The following is a 20,892-nucleotide window of genomic DNA, read 5'->3' as shown; positions in this document are numbered from 1 at the left end:
AGGATTGAACTCACAAACCCTGGGTTTAGCAGGCCAATGCTCAAATCACTGAGATCTCCCTCCCCCCTTAATGTGGCAGACAGAAGCAAACCATATATTATATAACATACTGGCCATTATTAATGTAAGAATATGAATCACAGCATCCACTGTATAAACATCAGGATTTGTGTTGAGTTTCAGATCCCAGCGAAAGTGCTTTTGTGACACTATTGTACTAAATATACAATATTTTTGCTATAATTCTCTGTAACATATTCTCATGGACAATTTTGTATAAACTTTAAAGTGATTAAAATTTAAAAGAAATGTAAGAGAACATAAAACCTCTAGGGCACCAGCAAAGCAATAAAGCAGCCCATCTGCAAAGCTGCTATACGGTAATAAGGGGGAATGTTGATCCTTCTAACGTTGGAGCTGTAGGAGATCACAGTATTCCAAATCTTGCATCGCCTTCACTGCACAACCTGAACAAACACTGCTTTAACCTAGTGTCCATTAATTAAATCCAGATGCCACCAAAAAAAAAGATGAGTATAGCAGCCTAAAATGTAATAGAAGGTAAGAAACCCCAAGAACATAATGAGGGCAAAATATATCTAGTATTAATTACTGGAAACATTTTATTGTTAAAAGAAATCAGGAAAGGATGCCAGCTTCACAAAACCCCAGTTCATTACAGATTATGTCTAAAAAGCTGTCTGCACCAGGAGATCGATCCCTAGCTGCCAGCCACTGTCAGCAATGGTTTCTCTTGAACCAGTACTATAAATTGTTTTTCCATCAGTCATCCTTTCTGAGACTGTGCTGAAAACAATTTTACCCTATTACACCATTTTCAGCACTGGTTAAAGGGCACCTATTGTTGACAGAAGTTGTCAGCAATGGGTCAGTTTCCAACTGTAAGATGGGGCCAGAGAGTTTACAGTAGCCCTTCTGACGGACATTTGCCATCTCTCATTAGAACCACTATGTTATTAAATATAAAGAAGCAACCTTTATATAAGAACACTGTACTTTACTGAACTATACATCTTAAAAGTTTAAATTGTTGAGATCATGTTTTAACATTTTAAATTACTTCCTAGGTCTCTTTGTCAATAGTGGAAATTAAAAAACAAATATTAAACTAAGTACTTTAACATCATTCAAATTAGACAAAATTCACATTTCTTGTACTAACAGCCACTTTTCCCAAAATTTCTTGCCAACAGTATTTTTAGTTTGTTTTTAGACAGAAATGAAGTAAAAAAGTATCTACTTAAAATTTCCCCTCACCATTTAAGACTTTCTAGGCATATTTTCTTTTCTTTTTTTAAAAGTTGGCATTGCCTTGTAATTACAGTTACACAGCTGTAAAGCCAAATCTGAAGTTTAACAAAATCATGGGTGAGGGGAACCATGCTGGTAATAAAGCTGGAAACATTTCCAAAAATAACATAACATAAAATGACATAACATAAAACAACATAAAATACAGTGTTGACTTTTATTGTTTTTCCTCTGGCAAGGATAAAACAGGAAAATATTTAACATTGCTGGTAGCAGAATGAAACAAAAATAAAACTATTTTTTAAATTTTAGCTTACTTTTGGTCATTTAAATACTCTGAATCCCTCCTTCTTTTACTCAAACATCCAGGGACAAAGAGACTAAAATTAAGTACAAAATATTGTTCAAGTACTATTCCTCAGATGTCCATCCAATTAGCATTCCCAGGACGATGTAGTTTAACATCATAATTATAAATTACATGGTTTGGATGTATAGGCTGTATTCCAAGAATAGTCAAGCTTGTTTTGATAAAACAGACACGACACATCCAGCAGTACTACAATGCAGGTTATTCTCAACCTTTAACATAGCGCCAAAAGCTGCAAACAGCACTCCACAATCCATCGACTGTACTAGGAAAACAAGATTCCCTTCCCCACAGAACAGGGATAGCAACTAGAGGTGCAAGCAAACAGTAAGGGCCTACACTAGTGCCTAGTCTACATTAAAAAGGTAGAAATGCATCTTATACCATCTATCCTCCTTGCGTAGATGCAGCTTATACTGGCAAAAGAGTACACTTGCCCAAATGAAATAAACTATACTGTCAAAAGTACTTTTTTTGCCAGTATAGAAGTGTTATTTAAAAACAAATAAATAACAAAAATCACACCCTTAAACATTGTTATACTAGCAAAAGTTTTAAATGGAGACATGATCTGAGCAGTAAAATGGTTATAAAATGATTTTAAACACAAACACACAATCTTAACGCTCAACGTACAGACAAGGACAATTGTTTTTAAAATTATGTCAATGAATATGACTTTCAGCATAGCAGTCTTTAACTACACTTCTGGCTGACATGTCTAATATTTGCACACACGTACACAATAACAGGATGTCATCTTCCAGGGTAGACAAGACCTAAAGTGTGAATCAGTGTGGAGCAAAAGTCACTGTAGAAGGAAGCTTCACCGAACAGTTGAGTTTTTCAGAAATTGTGCAGACAGGGAATGATCTTGATGAACTTCAGGAGGGAGAATGTTCTAGATTATAGATCGCGATCGACTGGTCGATCCTGGAGCCTCTACCAGTCGATTGTGATCTCCGGCCGCTAAAAGTCCGGCAGCGCAGAAGGGCTAAGGCAGGCTCCCTGCCTGCCCTGGTCCCACACCGCTTCCGGAAGTGGCCAGCACACCCCCGCAGCCACAGGTCTCCACTCACGATGCTCCTGCTTGCAAGCACTGCCCCTGCCGCTCCCATTGGCTCGGAACAGGGAACTGTAGCCAATGGGAGCGGTGGGGTCCATGCTTGCAGGCAGGAGCAGCATGCAGAGCCAAGTGCCCCCCACCAGGGGCTGCAGGGGCATGCTGGCCGCTTCCAGGAGCGGAGTTGGGCCGGGGCAGGCAGGGAGCCTGCCTTAGCCCTGCTGTACCGGTGACCGGAAGCTGCCCAAGGTAAGTGTTGCCCAGCGGGAGCCCACAACCCATACCCCCTCGTGCACCCCGAACCCCCTTCCACACCCCAACCACACACCCCAGCTCTGAACCCCCTCCCAGAGCCAGCACCCCATACCCCCTCCTGTACCCCAATACTCTGCCTCAGCCTGGAGCCTCCTCTTGCACCCAAACTCCCTCCCAGAACCCACACCCCCTCCTGCACCCCAACCCCTGCCCCAGGCTCAGCCCAGAGCCCCCTCCCCCACACACTCCAAACCCCTCAGCCTCAGCCCTGAGTCTGCACTCCTTCGCAAACCCTAACCCCAGCCCGGTGAAAGTGAGGAGGGATGGGGGAGAGCAAGTGATGGAGGGATGGGGGGCAGGGTAGATCCTGGGTTGCACTTAAATAAAAAAAGTGATCTTGTGCGTACAAAGGTTGTAAACCACTGTTCTAGATAAGAGATGACACATAAGAAGTTGCAAAGACAAGTGCTGACGAAGGAGTTCCATGGTTCTATCAGTAAAAAGTGGCTTGCATAGAACTTGGATACAGGAGATGGTGAGTAGGTGTGATGTTATGGGGTGCTTTAGAGGACATGAAGAGAGGCTCAGCCTTTACACCAGGGTAGTCAATAGTGGACCATGTACCAAATCCAGACCGCCAGATGTTTTTGAATGGACCCCCAAATTTTTATTTACTTATTACCATTTTTTATTCTTATTTTTTTTTCTGGAGTCTGGACATTGACTATACCTTGACCAAGAAATCTGGACCTTGACAAAAAACAATTACCTCTGCTTTACACCATAGATGGAAGGCTACGAAGAGATTCTATACATGTTAAAAAAAAAATCTCTGCAGTTGCACATCGGAGGAGGTTATAGTAGTTACAGTGAAGAGAGGTACAGACTGGTGCCTTGCCAGTGCAGATTTTAACTAATGGTCAAATTATAGAAATATTGTCGAACAAGCAGCAATGAGATCTGATGATGACTAGATGAGGGGAAGGAAGAGTATAGACAAAGATGATGCTGAACTTATTGTGAGCTTGGAGTACAGGTAGGATGGTCTGTAAATAGTGACAAAGGAAGGGGAAGAGGAAGGGTTTAGGGAAGAAAAACAAGTTTTGACACACTGAATTTAAGATGGCAAGGGAACATTCAAGAGAAAATCTTGGCCACATAAGCAAACATGCAAGACTAAACCAGAGGATGAAAGGTGCAAGTAGCAAAATAGGTTTGTGAATCACTGGCACAGAGCGGTTGATTGAATCTATGCGAGTAAGCACAGGGTAGAGGAAGCAGAGGAGAAGACCGAAGTATGCTGGCAACAAGAGGGAGTGGGATGTGGGGGGTGACACAGGGCCACCCAGAGGATTCAGGGGGCCTGGGGCGAAGCAATTTTGGGGGCCCCTTCCATAAAAAAAAGTTGCAATACTATAGAATACTATATTCTCATGGGGGGCCCTGTGGGGCCCGGGGCAAATTGCCCCACTTGCCCCCCCCCCTGCTGGCCCTGGGGAGACAGGGGGAGGGCGTGAAGCTGCATCCCAAAGGAAACACTGAAGAAGAGTTTGAGGATAGGATATAAAGAAACATGGGATTTGCAGAAACCAGGGTGTAGAAGTTATGGAGGAGATTGATTAACAGATCTGAAGATGGCTGAGAAATTTAAGAACTTGAGCAAGTGACCATGAGACTTGATCAAGAAGAGGTCATTTGAGAGTTTAATGAGAGCAGGTTCATTGAAGTGAAGTGGGTAAGCAGAATGCAGGGGACTGAAGAAAGAACTGGAAAAGAGAATTAGTGAATGGAAAAGACCACTTGCTTCAGGAGTTTGACGGTAAAGGGGAAGAGGGAGATGGGCAACAGTTGAGGCAAGTGGGAGCTGAGAGAAGATTTCTTTAGGAGACAGAAGACATGTACTTGCTTCAAGGAAGAGGCGAAGGAGCTAGAGAAAAGTGTGACTATAAGGGGAGAAGAGGTAACTAAGGGCATGTCTACACTTCCCGTGGATCAACGCTTCCAGTGAAGACCCACTAAATCAACCACAGATTGCTTTCCTGTCGACTCCGGTACTCCACCGGAACGAGAAGCATAAGGTAAGTTGACGGGAGAGTTTCTCTCATCAACCCAGCACGGTGTAGACACCGCAATAAGTCAATCTAAACTACGTCGACTCCAGCTACGTTATTCGCGTAACTTACGTCGACTTAACCCAGTAGTGTAGACCTGCCGTAAGAGACATATTGTAAGATTAGAAGTACATCTGAGATTTCAGAGTACAAAATAAAAAAAGGATTAAAGTGTTGGAGTGGTGAATAGGGTAGGATGAAAACAGAGTTCCTAACATGTTTTGCAAATTTAGGAGGCAGGGAACTAGGTCTTAGGCCAAAAAAAAAAAAAAAGGAACAAAGACGACTGTTTGCCTTTCGGGGATAAAGACACTGAAGTTGAGATTGGTTTATGTGGTGTTTAGATGTGCTTGTAATTATTAGAACTGGGAGCACTGGCTCTTGGGAGTCTGAAAGGACAGGAAATAGGAAGGAGGGGGGAGGAGTTGAGGAGGCTGAGTGAGAATTACAGAGTATGCAGCAGCAGCTTGGTAAAGAGGTTTCCACTGTAAAAATAAAGTCCTGTTGAAGCTTGTTAGTACCTTGCCTGCTTGATACAATAGTTTATTAGGATACATAATGTAAGCTTTTTCTAGTAAAACCCCTGGGTATTTTCTAGTATTTCAGATGCAAGCTCCCCCTCCACCTTGCATACACCTTTGTGTGAAATTTATAATTTCACAAATGCAACAAATAAAAGATAGTATTACAAGAGAACAGGCTGCAAATAATCGAGCTGTGCTTATATCAAGTGATATATCCAAATACATCTTGCTGGTAAAATACAAGATCATACCAAAAATGAAATGGGAAACAATCTACAAAAATTGCACATGTCCAACTTTTCTGAAAACTGTTCATTATCAATCTATTCATTTTCCAGGAAACAGTCTTTCATTCACATGACAGCTAGTTGCTCAATTATTTAACACCTTTAATACAATATCTGTACAATAAATTTGTAGATTATCACCAAGAAATTGTTCAAACCACAGTTCAATTATTAAATACACGTTTCATGGGATTAGTGATATGACTATTAAGAGAGATGGGACAAATGGTTAACAACAGCAAAGGAAAGGAAGTTCCATCTGAAGGAGGCATCCTAAACTTTAGTACACAGGGTTATCAAAGAAGAATTTTACCTCATTCTGTAGTGTCACCATACAAGTTATTTTACATTGCTACTTTCCTTTTTACGGAAGATTAGTCTATTTAAATCTAATTCAAAACAGTTACAATTGCAACAAACCAACTCTGTATTCTAGTGATATACAACACTTTTATAACATTTGAAATGAAACAGTGCTCTTAAAGTACTCTGAACATTCAAACTCCACCTCCACTCTCTCCCCTCAACAAAAAAAATCCTTAAATTTTAAAATCTACTTACGATAACAAATTAATCACACCATTTACAAAACTCAAGCACTTAAAACCAAGAAAATAATGAAATGCGCTTGTGGGAAATGTAAGATTTATTGTGTCATCATGACAACTGCTTTAACACTTACCCAAAATAATAATTCTAACAGCTATAAACTGCAAATAAACACATCACAACCCCCTTCTGAACAAACATAGACTCTACAGTACCTATATAGCACATTGATCAGCCTCAAATGCAAGTCCACACAGATGCATACATTTTACCATAAATTAATACTGAACAGTTCTATTACATGGATGATTACGATTTCTCAAGAATATATAAATACTTTACAAAAAAGATTCTCAATATCTGATAGATTAACTGATATTTCCCACCTAATCATATATCTTACAAGAAAATATTCAGATAGCAGAATCAAGATAAAAATACATCAATTTAACTTACAGGTCAGAGTTAAATTTGTTGTGTTGTCATGAAACACATAGGTGGCCAATGAAAGACAAAGGTTTTTGTTTTTTTTTAAATTAAAGTGGATCAAAACAGGCTCACAAATAGAGAAACCCTCCCATCTCTGAAAAACCTCACTGCTAATTATAAAAAAGGAAGAACCTTAAAAAGCCTTGCAAGTGAGGAGGGAAGATAGCCCAAGAAAGCCATTAGCTGCAGAGTCTAGTGAGGACACCCTAGAAGGGAGCATAGTCTTAAGTACAAGCATATCCTGCGCAACCTTACTTCTACCAAAGAAAAAGGGGCAATCAGGTAAGTATAAGAGGGAGTAAACTTCAAGGCTACTGGAAAAACTGGTAGAGAGAGAGAGAGAGATGAAATTAAACTGCTACTGTGAATGCTAGTTATGGTAACAGTTTTTATATAACTTTTTAAAATAAGTCAGAGTAGGGAAATGTTGTAAAGGGCAAATTCTTAAGGAGAAAGACAAGACTCAAGGCAGGTTTTGCTTAAATGAAGGATAAGCAATGGAGTCTTATATTTCCTCCCTCCAAAAATACACTGCTGCCAACTCCTTTCCACATACACCCATATAGCCTTAGCCAAAGATTAATCACTATGCAAATACTAAAAGAGAAGCTGAGCACTGAGTATCACAAACAGAAGGGTTATTGCTTCTACAGCTCCCTCCTTCTCTCCAAAATACTGTTTTTCCTAGGTGTGGCATTTTCAAAACAGAATAGCACTATGGATCAGAATGGGTGAAAGAAACACTGCTTACCCTGAAGAAAGAAGATGAGAAAATAGACAAAGTACAGAGATGAGTCCTGGAGAAGGTGACCTGAATTACAGCAGTTCTTGGGGCGGTACCCATGGAGGGTTGCCCTCCAAGTACATAATTAGTGCCAAGCCTGAGAAAAGAAACACTGTTACTAAGTTAATGCAGCAAAGGGAGGTAGGAATTAGGGAGGAGGGGCTGGAACCCAGGAGGTTATATTTGGTTTATCTGAGTATAGACACAATAAAGATGGAAGAAGGAGGCTTTCTCCATCCACACCTAAGTCCTGGTGAGGATCAAAAGAAGTCATTACAGAGACATTATAGATCATCTCAAAGAATCTCTGTTTGGTAGAACAGTAAGGCCTAAATAATGCAGATTGCTTCCAGATAAAGAAAGTTCTGCCTTAAGGATGACACAAAGCTGGTTTTGTTTTTAAATAATTAAACCAAATACTTTTAGCCCCCAGCCTTTGGGTTTCAGTAAGATACATGTTCTGTGCTGCTGATCATGTTGGGTACACTCCAATCTCATTTGGTCAGAAGCTTGTATCCCTGCTGGTACATTCTGACCACTTCAATGACAATTTAACAAACTGCGACATTACCGAAAGTACAATGGGAGGAGGACCAGAAATGAAAGGGATCAAGATTCCAAATCACTAACAGAGTAAATGCAGTGATAGAAATACGCTTACATTTTGTTATAGATTTGGGATCTTAAAGGAGTTAGTTTAAAAACAAAAACTTTGCTTTTTATCTTTAAGATCGTGTTACATTGAAGAGCTCTGGCTGCTTGAGTTAGGCCTGGCTGGCACAGGAGGCACACCTGGAAGAAAGCAGTAGATATAAAAAGGAGTGTTTAGGCTGGATGGCCCATTCGGAAACTAGACGGAAAAAAAAGTTGTTAAATGAGAAGGGATGGGGGTTAAAAACATTAAAAAAACATAACAATGAAGAAAAGAATTGGAACAACCTTTGCTCATAAACCAAATCTTTGTCTGTCTCTCAGCCTCACAACGGTTAACTAGGACTTTCATAATTAGTTTAGTAAGTCAGTGACAAATGTTGCTATGGTATGCCTTGATTTGCTTAAGTGGCAGTTACAAGGATTACACGATGCAACAAATTATTGATCATTGCAACTTTAAGGACAAATAAGTTTCAAAGCAAGAGGCTTTCAAGTTAATAGTACTGATGTATCACTTGAATGCTTACTATTGATTGTTCCTAGACAGACAGGCTCTGAGGAGTACTAATTATTTTACATTTATTGCATTATAAACTTGGGGTGCCATCAAGTTTTATACAGCTTTTTAAGTGTTAAAAAAGAGCAAAATTTCAATGTCAGTTCCCTAAAACTGGAAAATCTTTGTAGATGTGCTAAATAAAAATTGTTTATCACACAGAGATATGGCTTATCTTAAAAAGAGATTACTAAAAATTAACACATTCAAGTGTGATCATTCCCCTAAAAGTAAGCCTTAAAATGGGCCCAAAAATGTTCCCCATAATCCTCCAAATTAAGAGCTACAACAGTTTTAAAATCCTAGTTACAAGGGCTCAGTGACCCAACAACAAACCCATCTTGCTGCATATTTTGGCAATGTAACTAAGTGTATGACTATTCTATTTGATAGAGATAAGATGGGTGAGGTAATATTTTTTACTGGACCAACTCATGTTGGCAGAAGAGACAATCTTTGAGCTGGAGAGAGCTCTTCTTCAGTTCATTCAACTCTATTCTTCTGAACTGGCAAGAAGTGTGAAATTATAAGAAACTTGATCTTTCTCATGAAGAATAAAAAATCCTTTTTAATTTCTGTATTTTAGAACAGACTTATTTAAAAGCAAATTGGTGTAACAATTTAACACATTTTGGTTGTATTCTTCTCCATCCCATAGAGTAAAAACACAGCACTATTCATTTCACTGTTGCATCTCTGATGACTTCCTCCCCTATCTAATTTCGCCTGCTTCCACCCAAACTCCTCCCTTCCCCAATCTGCAGTGTGGCTAATACATTTCCAGAACTGGACAGAAGCGGGTTATAGAAATAAGATCTCTTCAGGCATCTAATACGAATCAATTGACAAAAGTCAAAATGTCATGAAGGACTCACAATCTTGACAGCCTAGGAAGCAAGAAACTAAACTCAGATCTTTAACATAACAGTGAAAAGCATTACTGATAGGCCAATGGACTGGAAAGCTTAAATATATATGAACACAAACTTAAATTTTGCATTCATTCCATTTACACTTCCCTATACTGAGCTTTAGAGAATTTTACCCTATAACTGAATGTACTCTTGACTACCAGAGGCAAGAACTTACATTATTCTAAGCACTGAGGCCTTGTTACTTAAACCCATTTAAGTTTAACTCAAACAATACATGCTTAAATATATGTATTTCCCTAATGAGATAAAAGCAGCACAGAATATTTTACAAATTAAGTAACTCTCTCTGAATATACATGTATCATATATATTGGAGCAGTTTCTAAGCTATTTTTCTCTTAAAGCATGATTCAGTTCCCACTACAGACAATGGAAAGACTTGAGGTGGACTCCACATACAAATGTCTGGGTAGTTTAATGGCAGGTCTGCCTTTGGGGGTACAGTTCTGCAAGGTGTGGATGATCTTCATATAACCCTCTCTCAGTCCACAAATCTAGCGCTCCAGGAAGATCTTCTATGGGGTTAGTGAGTAAGGAGATATCCCCAGAGGCAGTATTCTCTTTATCTGTTACTCCTAGGGGAATTCCACACCACTGCACATGCACAACATTCAGCCCCCACCCCACCCCCCCGATTATTTTTCTCTGCAGAAAATACATTCTGCCTCAGAGGCACTGCAGTTATGCCTTTCACCCACCAGGGGCTGCAATGGCACCAGAACAGAGGGCAGCCAGCACACTGGCAATACCAGTCAGCAGCCAATAGGGAGGAGAGGCTGGGTTCCTCGCAGCACCCTGTCTGTGGGGCCAGGTGAGAAGCAGGGGCGGCTCCAGGCACCAGCACGCCAAGCGCATGCTTGAGGCGGCAAGCCACGGGGGGCGATCTGCCAGTCGTCGCGAGGGCGGCAGGCAGGTTGCCTTCGGCGGCATGCCTACAGAGGGTCCACTGGTCCCGTGGCTTCGGCGGACCTCCCTCAGGCGTGCCGCCGAATCCACAGGACCGGGGACCTCCTGCAGGCAAGCCGCCAAAGGCAGCCTGCCTGTCGTGCTTGGGGTGGCAAAATACCTAGAGCCGCCCCTGGTGAGAAGGCATGGGATATGGAGGGGGACAGACAGAGAGGGGCACATGGGGATACTGGGAGGTCACAGACTGGGGCTTAGAAGGGCTAGTGCCGGGGACGAAGTGGGGTGGGTGCTGAATGGGAGTGGGGATGAGGGTGGCTGAATTGGGATGCAGGGACCCATGGGGACAGGGGGAGATGTGCCTGACTGAATGGGAGACACTAGGGGTCAGCCAGAGTCTGCACGGGGGAGGTTCCCCAACTCCCTAACAATCCCTCCCACCCCCAAAAAACCCTGTTCCATACTTCTCCCACCCACACCTAATAACCCTCCAGGTTCACTCCCAGGTTCCTTCCCAGCAATTACTTCCCTCTTGCTCAGCTCCTCTGTTATCTCTGATTACCCCAAGCCTTTCTACTGTTTCTGAGGGATGCAGGAAATATGTTTCTGTATTGTAGTTTAAATGAATTATTACTCAAAGTTATATATGAATATGCCTACTAAGTAATCTATTTGTCAAAAAACATTTCCTGAATCTTTTTTTGTTGTTCATATTGTTACAGACATATTTGTTAGCAGGTATTTTTAAATAAATTACCAAAATAATTGAACGGGTATGATTATATTGTACTATTCTGACAAATAAAATATGTAGAATTTTAAAATACCGTGTGCATAATTTTTAACTTTTTGGTGCAAAATTCCATCAGGAGTAATCAGTGCCCTCCCCACCAGTATCCAACTGAGAGGAGAAAATATGGCCCTGTGTATTTATGAAGGTTTATACAAACAGTCCCCTCCAACTGTGTGCTCCGGTGTATGGTGTCCTGGCAAGAAAACTGAATGGATGATCAGAAGCAGGATTGTTTAAAGTTAATTTAAAAAAGGTAGTTTACAAGTTACTGAAATCATGGATTACTCTGCCACTGATTACTATTATTTCTGCATTTTGGGTGCTGCATAGGATGACCATGGCTATGCTGATGCCATGGTACTACACACAAGACCAAAAATAAAAGAAACATTCTATAATAAAAGCAGTCCACGTTTACTTTTTGGCCTACTGAGTAATCAAACTACTTCTAAGGACTGGGTTTTTTTCTTGCTTAAAAACTGTGACCGATCAGTTGCTTTAGTATCTTGACGCCAAATAATTAAGCTGAAGCAAGGTATGTTGCATGTTTCCATTCAATTTCAGAATGCTGCAATGATAATGTAACATTTCTAAACACTTGGAGGTGTCAGCTGAAAAAAAAAAAAACCCTCTCACATTTATAATGTCAAAAGCTTCATTTATAAGTAAAGCAGAACAGGCAACAGGAAGACCCTGGGGAGCTGGAAACAGACCTACTCCGTAATACAAACCAGCAGCAGGGAAACTCTCAGAAATGCAGGAGCTTTATAGCCCTCCAGAGCTCTTAAAGGGGAATGACTCAGGGCTGTATGGACTCTAAACCCCCTCTAAAGTCACCAGTAAGATGAAGAGCACAGGTCCTTCACCCCATTCTTTACTTTTAGTCAATGCTCAAAGAGAAATGAAAAAGTCAAGTGCAGTCAAGGTACAACACAAGTCAAATACCACAATGTTTACAATCTATAGTCTGTTGCATCTTTGTATTTCAAACATTCTGCATTTTAGACCTTCACTACACGTTTTTGAGGTTCCTGCCTCAAATTTAGTCTTTCAGAGATTGAGCAATATGAACGCAACCAGTTATTAGGTTTTTCCCTTCGTGGCCAAGCACCTGACTCAGTGCATCTTCAAGCACTCTATCTAAAACCCCCCTCTACACCTTTGGATATTATATCCATTCTGAGCGAACCACATAAGGCTTTTTCCTTCCTTCCCCTAAGTTCCATTCCTGGCTTGTGTCAGGAAAGGGATAGGCTGGAGAAGATACATTTCCCAACATATAAACTCAGAAATAAAACATTTGATGGTATTTGGCCTTTACAAAAAGGATGAAATATGATAAGGTATCAAGAATTAGCCAATTTTCTTTTAAAAAATTAAATATTGGGAAGACAGAAGGTGCATTTTCCAAAAGCACCTAAGCAACTTTAACAGAATGTATAGGATTTGTCACCTATATCAGGTGAGGGATTTTAGAAACACCCACCCAGAAGATTTTTGTGCAGCAGAGGAATAAAAAACTCTTAGGGGCCTTTCCTGTCACATCAATCACTTTGTTGGGGGAGGAAAAAAAGTTTGGGTAATCTCTATAGTAAAGAAAGTGTCAAGAGCAACACTAGGAAGTCAAACTCTTAGCCCTCACGAGCACCACTTTTTAAAATAAGGGGGGGAAAAGTATCATTCTTCGTATTTTAAGGACTGTATATGGGAAAATGATAAAAAACAAAACTTAGCAATTCAATTTATAGTAAAAGGTTAAATACTTACTGCGTAAGAGCCTATGAGGAATGCAGCATTTGCTTGTTTTTTCTGATCAAAGCCAGTATAATGAATTATTTTCTTCCTTATCAATGTAAATGACTGCATCAAGAAATGAACAACAGTGTTATAATTTGGCACTTTGAACTTAAATCTGCATAGCCTGATAAAAGTAAGTTTGAAATCACTGCAGCAGAACAGCCAACTACACACAGAAATTGGCCTCACTGGAAATAAGGTTTGCAAAATTAATTCCAATGGTTAAAATGCCTTTCTGGTTAAGATATGATCAAGTGTGTTATTCCATTTTCAATCCTGAGAAGTGCTCAGCATCCAGGCAGGATCAGGGTTTTGGTGTACTGGTTGATGACAAAGCATCAAATCTGTTGAAAACCTAGTTACACTGGACCATGTTAAACCATTCTAAATAAGAGTGGCAGAGTGAACTTTTTTACAAATTTCAAATGTAATTTTTAGGGCAGTCAAGCAATTAATCGCATTGTTAAACCAGAATAGCATACCATTTATTTAAATATTTTTAGATGTTTTCTACATTTTCAAATCTATTGATTTCAATTACAACACTGACCACAAAGTGTAGAGTGCTCAGTTTATATTTATTTTTATTACAAATATTTATGCTATAAAAACAAAAGAAACAGTATTTTTCAATTCACCTCATACAAGTACTGTAATGCAATCTATCATGAAAGTTGAACTTACAAATGTAAAATTATGTACAAAAAAATAACTGCATTCAAAAATAAAACAAAGTAAAACTTTAGAGCCTACAAGTCCACTCAGTCCTACTTCTCGTTCAGCCAGTCACTCAGACAAATTTGTTTACATTTGCAGGAGATAATGCTGCCCTCTTCTTGTTTACAGTGTCACCTAAAAGCGAGAACAGGCGTTCGTTCACATGCCACTGTTGTAGCCAGTGCCGCAAGATATTTACGTGCCAGATGCGCTAAAGATTCATATGCCCCTTCATGCTTCAACCACCATTCCAGAGTAAGATGGGTTCTGCTCGATAACGATCCAAAGCAGAGCAGACCGACACATGTTCATGTTCATCATCTGAGTCAGTTGCCACCAGCAGATGGTTTATTTTCTTTTGTGGTGGTTCGGGTTCTGTAGTTTCCACATCTGAGTACTGCTCTTTTAAGACTTCTGAAAGCATGCTCCACACCTCATCCCTCTCAGATTTTGGAAGGCACTTCAGATTTTTAAACCTTGGGTCAAGTGCTATCTTTAGAAATCTCACATTAATACCTTCTTTGCGTTTTGTCAAATCTGTAGTGAAAGTGTTCTTAAAACAAACATGTGCTGGGTCATTATCCGAGACTGCTATAACATGAAATATATGGCAGAACGTGGGTAAAGCAGGAGACATACAATTCTCCCCCAAGAAGTTCAGTCACAAATTTAATTAATGCATTTTTTTTAAATGAGCGTCATCAGCATGGAAGCATGTCCTCTGGAATGGTGGCCAAAGCATGAAGGGGCATATGAATGTTTAGCATATCTGGCACGTAAATACCTTGCAATTGCGGCTAGAAAAGTGCCATGCGACCACCTGTTCTCACTTTCATGTGATATTGTAAATAAGAAGCAGGCAGCATTATCTCCCGTAAATGTAAACAAACTTGTTTGTCTTGGCGATTGGCTGAACAAGTAGCAGCACTGAGTGGACGTGTACACTTTAAAGTTTTACATTGTTTTGTTTTTGAGTACAGTTATGTAACAAAAAAATAATCTACATTTCTAAATTGCACTTTCACGATAAAGAGACTGCATTATGGTACTTGTACGAGGTGAACTGAAAAACACTATTTCTCTTGTTTATCATTCTTACAGTGCAAATATTTGTAAGAAAAATAATAATATAAATGAGCTCTGTACATTGTGTTCCGTGTTGTAATTGGAGCATGAGCTTTCGTGGGTGAATACCCACTTCGTCGGATGCATGTGACGAAGTGGGTATTCACCCATGAAAGCTCATGCTCCAAAACTTCTGTTAGTCTATAAGGTGCCACAGGACTCTTTGCTGCTTTTACAGATCCAGACTAACACGGCTACCCCTCTGATACGTGTTGTAATTGAAATCAATATATTTGAAAATGTAGAAAACATCTAGAAATATTTAATAAATTTCAATTGGTATTCTATTGTTTAACAGTGTGATTAAAACTGTGATTAAGTTAATTGCATGAGTTAACTGCAATTAATCAACAGCCCTAATAATTTTTCCATCATGAAAAGTAGTAATTTTATGATGAAGGAAAAAGCTCCTGTGTTCTTTTTGGTGGTATTTTCTTCAGTTATTTTAAATATTACAACACTGATATTAAATATGTGATATTGAAACATTAGAAAGTTGTAGTTATTTTAAAACAGACATACACAAGTAAATATTTTTCAAAAACTCCAAAAAATAAAACTTATATTTCCACAACCAACCTTAACTTCTGCCCTGCATACTTGCTCAATCTCCTCCTTTCATCTAATGTGGTATTTGTATCCAGTGCTGCTAGTTCATTCTCATCAGTCCCATCATTTTTCAGCATTAATACTGCCTTCTCACAAGTTCCTGGCAGCTCACAATTTCTATTTGAGCTGAAGCTCATGCTAAAATTCTGGCTGCATCCAACAGAGGCAAGCTGTCGAGAGCCTGAGCTGCAGGCAATAGGCTGAAGTCCCAGCTGCCACCAGCAGAGGCTGCTGCTCTAACTGCTGCCTTCTTCAGAATCTTTACTCCTCTCTGCTTTTGCTGTCTGTGCAGAGCACAGGTGCAGCAGTTCATGAGGACAGGCAAAGAAAAGGGGAGCTGGATCGGGACCAGCAGGTAGCTCCTACTCACCAACAGTTAGCATAGCAAAGGCAAGCAATGGGCAGGGGGAGAAAGGATCCAAGGAGTATGTCTCCCCCCATCCCCTTCTCTCCAGCCTGTTGGGAGTAGGCTTTAGCCCAGTTGCACTCTCTCCTCCTTTCTTTCTCCCACTTTCAAAATCCTATATGGAGGGAAATTGTGTGTGGGCAATATATGGGGACAGAAGGAAGGAGAGGGAGCTGGGCAGGGGCAATATCTCAGAGATGCTAACTCACACTATTTTAATTGCAAGTCTTGGAATATATCAGGGGGTTCTCTTAAAGCTCCTTGAGTCTAAAAATTACATTAGACACTCAGCTTTCATTTAAAAAAAAGAGTTTTCAAGGTTTTCTCCATCACCTAGAAACATGAACTTTAAAGGCTCAAAGCCAGGAAACAAGAACAAGCCACCCCAAATTTACTCATTAAAAGCTCATGATTTGGGGGGGGGGGGCTGACTCATGATTTTTGAACACTTGGCATTAGCAATCCTGATATCCTGAAGGGAAGGGGGAGTCCAGAGACTGCACAGCATGAGACGGGGCAGAACAGCGGGAGCTGCAGGGAGCCTAGGACAATATCTTGGGATGGGATTAGCTCCACCTATCAGCCAAAAAGAAAAAGAGGTCTCCCAATTTGTATTTATTACACATCAGGAATTCCCACCTGACAGGGGCAATTCCATCCACTATTTCAAATATCTGAGAACAAAACATAAATCCAATGCAAGTTTTAAAAAAAAATCTTGTTTTTTTTAAACTAATCACATGAATATTTTTGTCTGTCTCATGGTTTTAGAGCTTGTGGAGCTGGCAATACTGTGAATCTTATTAGGAAGTTACAAATATGTGCTCTATTGCAATCAGTAAGTATAACAGAAGTTGAATAATGTAGATTGGATTCTTCAATTCAATGGAATCTGAGTATTTTGGCAAAATTTAAGTCTATCAGTCCTTCTGAGACAGGCCTTCTGCTGCTGCTATTGCCCATGACTCAGAAGCAGGCACTCCTCCTCTCTCTTTTCCCATCTACACAAACACGTTCCCCAGTATTTCTTAAACTGCCTGGCTTGAGGAGACATTCCTCCCTCCCCTTCAGCAAAACTCTCACTCCAAGGAAAGTTTACGGACACTGGGGGCATAGAAAAGGATAACTGTATTGGCTCACATACTGACAGAGAATGCTGGCAGTTTCTACTGGTGGCACTGCTGGTAAATGCTATGAAGTCTAGAATGGGTATCTGAAGGAAATTTTAGGAGATTAAAATTATACTGAAGCCTCTACCCACCCCTGAAAGCAAATGAAGGAAAAAAATGAACACTGCTAGAAAAAAACCTGAAACAGCAGCTCTGGGTGGCTGTTACTGGAGGATATGGGCAGGCAAGAGGCAACACCAGCAATGACAACAGGTGAAGTAGGAATTCTGGGACTTCCCCCATGAAGTTAGAAAAAGTAACCATAACACAATAACTCCCATTACAAGTTCATATTTTGAAGCTATGCACTGCAAAAGAGTATCAGATCTTTAGCAATGTTTTTAAACCTCTACTAGGACACATATGAGGTTTCAAAATATCTATATGAAATTACTCCAACATTTTTCACATAGTCCTGTACACTAGAGATAAAATGTTCATAACCACTCCAGTCCCATTTTCAAACGGTAGATAGGCTCAGGATTTGTCTTAGCCAAGGGTCCTGGACAAGATTGGGTAAAATTTCCGAAACAGTCTACATTTTTACTGCAAGCTATTTCTGTGATATAGCTTGACCAGAAACCTCAGAATAATTTTCAAAATATGAATTACCATCCATATTTTTAAAGTCCTAAATCAGAAACCACTTGTGTTTGAATTACCTCAAATTTTGCTAAACCACCATCCAACTCCATGATACACCTTGTTTGGGGGAGACAAAACTGGATTTTCAATAGAAAATTACAAGCTTACTAATGAAGTGATGGCAATATGTTTTAAATGTTTACTACAAATGAACAATTTCTCTTATCAGCCCACAATGCTTAAAAGTGAAATGAGTCACTCAGATACCACTATGATCAGTGTAGAATGAGTTCTGCACTGAGCATCCCTTTAAAACATCTAGCATGCAAGTATATTGCTCTGACAAACCAACCATTTAAAAATAAATCACAATATGGAAACTTCCATGGAATAATTTTCAAGCAAAATCAGAGCAAATTGTCATAGCTAACCAAATCTACACATAGTAGTGTATATGGCACAATGAATCTGAGGCAGACAGCTTGACACCAGAGCTAGACAGCAAGGAACATTCACAAAATGCCGAGATTTTCTGTTAAAGAAATATTGTATTGCATACTTCCAGTTTTCACAGTTCAATGTAGGGTTTCAAGATCTGACTAATGGGCTCTTGAACAAGCAAAGAGCATATGAATTTTAGTAAGATTTTTTATTTTCCTAACACATTTTGTACTCCAACCTCTGTTAGAGGTTGACAAACTTGCATTGGATAACTTGCATTGATATAGAAAATGTAAGGCTTTATTATTTTGATTCATAGAGATACTATAAAACATAACATCTACCAAGAGCCCAATTCTGAATGGTACAGAGCGCCTCCTCAGAGATAGCAAGTTACCTCAACTGCAGGAGTAAGGGTGCTCAGTCACCTTGCAGGAGTGAGCCCTAAATATATTTTTTAAAAAGAAAATGTGGCTCCCTACAGAAATGTTGTGAAGACCAAAAAATAAAAAAATCAAACTAAAACAAATCAAACAGAAGCCAAATCAAATCAATGTGTCTCTCATTGAGCCCTGAAACTCACTAGACCTTGGCAGATTTCCAAGGAGACTGAATTCCAGAGGAGGGGGCCTTCTACTGAAAGAGACCTTTGCCCACTAAGAGTTCTTCTAGTTGTTTCTAACAGCACTAATACTTAGAAGTTGCACTTTCACAATAATTACTGTAGAACTACTATATCCTAAAGGCAAATAGTTCTCCTCTTACATCCCTCACTCTGTCTCTTCCCTCCATTCCACACACGCGCCTGAAAATATAATCTGGCCTAATCTGAGAACACAAATATATACTGCATACAGTTTAGTGTACACATCCAAAACACAAGCCTGAGTGGAAATCCACATATCAATTTGAAGATATTTCTCAAACAAGGAACATTTTTTCACTTCGCCATTTTTACAAATGGGCTAATTCCAATATTTTATATCTATTTGGTACAAAACAGTTTTTACCTTTAATTTCTTATTTAGCTTGCAACAATATCTGTAAGCCATTGCCAGATTGAGAGGTCCAAAATCTGCGTAGAAGCTTGTGGGGGGGGGAAAGAAAGAAAACATTTTGCTTGTATCTGTTTTGTAGAAATAATTTTAAAGAAATCCACATGCACCAAATGAAAATAATAATTAATACACACATTATACTAGATACAAAACTTCTTGAAATTGCCATGTTAGTATAGTTCTGCAGTTTTTCATCAGCTTTTAAAACATTTTTTAAATTATTCTGCTTTCTTCTCCACACAAGACCGCCTAAAAGGTCAATGAAATGATGCAGTGATCAAACTTTTGAAAGCTCACAGTAAGCTAACATTTTTTGGCATCGCATTAGGAACTCTTGATTTTAACGACAACGCAAAAGCATGCCTTCAAAAACAAGGTTATTGACTAATTCCAAAATGCTTCTGCTGGCACTAGCTAAAAGCTATCAGAGTCACATTAAAATATTATTTATATTATATTACTCATTAATCCTCAAAGCACTCTAACACTCTAGTGTATACAGAGCCCCACTGAAATACAGAAAACAAACAAAACATCACAACCTGAGTAACATGAGCATAGAAATTTTTAACTAAAGATATCCTTATTTTTTTCAAAAGTACTAAGGGACCTTTAATATCCATGTGGGATATCATAAAATAAATAATAAAAAATGTCAAGGACTTATCTGAAAGACCTATGCTGTTCACTACAGAGTACTTAATGTATCTATGCTGGGTCATGAAGTGCTGAGTCAGCAACTGCCAGATTTTGCCCCATCTATTATTCTAGGAAGTTTAGGTATTCTACCCTTGGTATTTGGGGCAACTAGAAACATCCCTTCTGGCTAAATATTTCAGTTAATGCTTCTAATTTTTTTTTATCTTGTTGTAAAGTATTCCGATATCTTCCAGTAGGAATAAGGTATAAGAAAGAAACAAAGTTTCTGAAATTTTTCAAGATAGAAGTTGGTGAGGAGCCACCAGGCCCTCTCACGTATAAGCTCCCATTGCAAGTGAAATTAGCAGGGACTAGTACACTAGTTTTGAAAATAAACTCCATACATAAACTTCTATAATAGGTACAGAAGTTTTAACTACCACTAATAAAAATAGACTAAGAATTACATCACTTGCTTATTAGTGCTTTTCTTACCAATTTACTGCAATGTTGTGTAGAATACAAGAATAAGGACTGTACTTACTTCTCATATACAAGTTCATCATCTATGCAGAAATAGTGTGTATTTGCAACACCACTCTTTGGTTTTTGGCAGAGAATTGCAAAATAAAGGCGACCTGAAATGCAAGAGATTTTAAACTAATACTACCCTTAACATTACAAATTTCCACAGAAAACTTGAAATGATGTTCTTAAATGTAATAACTTTAAATGGTCACAATTTAGTATCAAATTTTCTTTTCAGGGTTTCCGGATTAGAGGACATTATTCTTCAGGTGC

The 20,892-nt window shown here is 39.3% G+C and overlaps 1 protein-coding gene across 10 annotated transcripts in view; it reads right to left on the bottom strand.

The window, feature by feature from the left end:
* The window catches only part of CDC14B (cell division cycle 14B), a 92,479-nt gene that overhangs the window by 56,571 nt on the left and 15,016 nt on the right, over window positions 1–20,892 (bottom strand). For all 10 annotated transcript variants that reach the window (XM_045020993.1, XM_045020994.1, XM_045020999.1 and 7 more), the window contains exons 2-4: window positions 20,636–20,729; window positions 19,405–19,480; window positions 13,313–13,405 (exon numbers count right to left, since the gene is read on the bottom strand). In XM_045020993.1, the coding sequence (XP_044876928.1) occupies window positions 13,313–13,405; window positions 19,405–19,480; window positions 20,636–20,729 (263 nt within the window). The remainder of the gene's footprint in view (window positions 1–13,312; window positions 13,406–19,404; window positions 19,481–20,635; window positions 20,730–20,892) is intronic.

Source organism: Mauremys mutica, chromosome 6 (assembly GCF_020497125.1).
Source record: "Mauremys mutica isolate MM-2020 ecotype Southern chromosome 6, ASM2049712v1, whole genome shotgun sequence".
NCBI lineage: Eukaryota > Metazoa > Chordata > Testudines > Geoemydidae > Mauremys > Mauremys mutica.
This window is presented reverse-complemented; position numbering and strand designations above follow the sequence as displayed.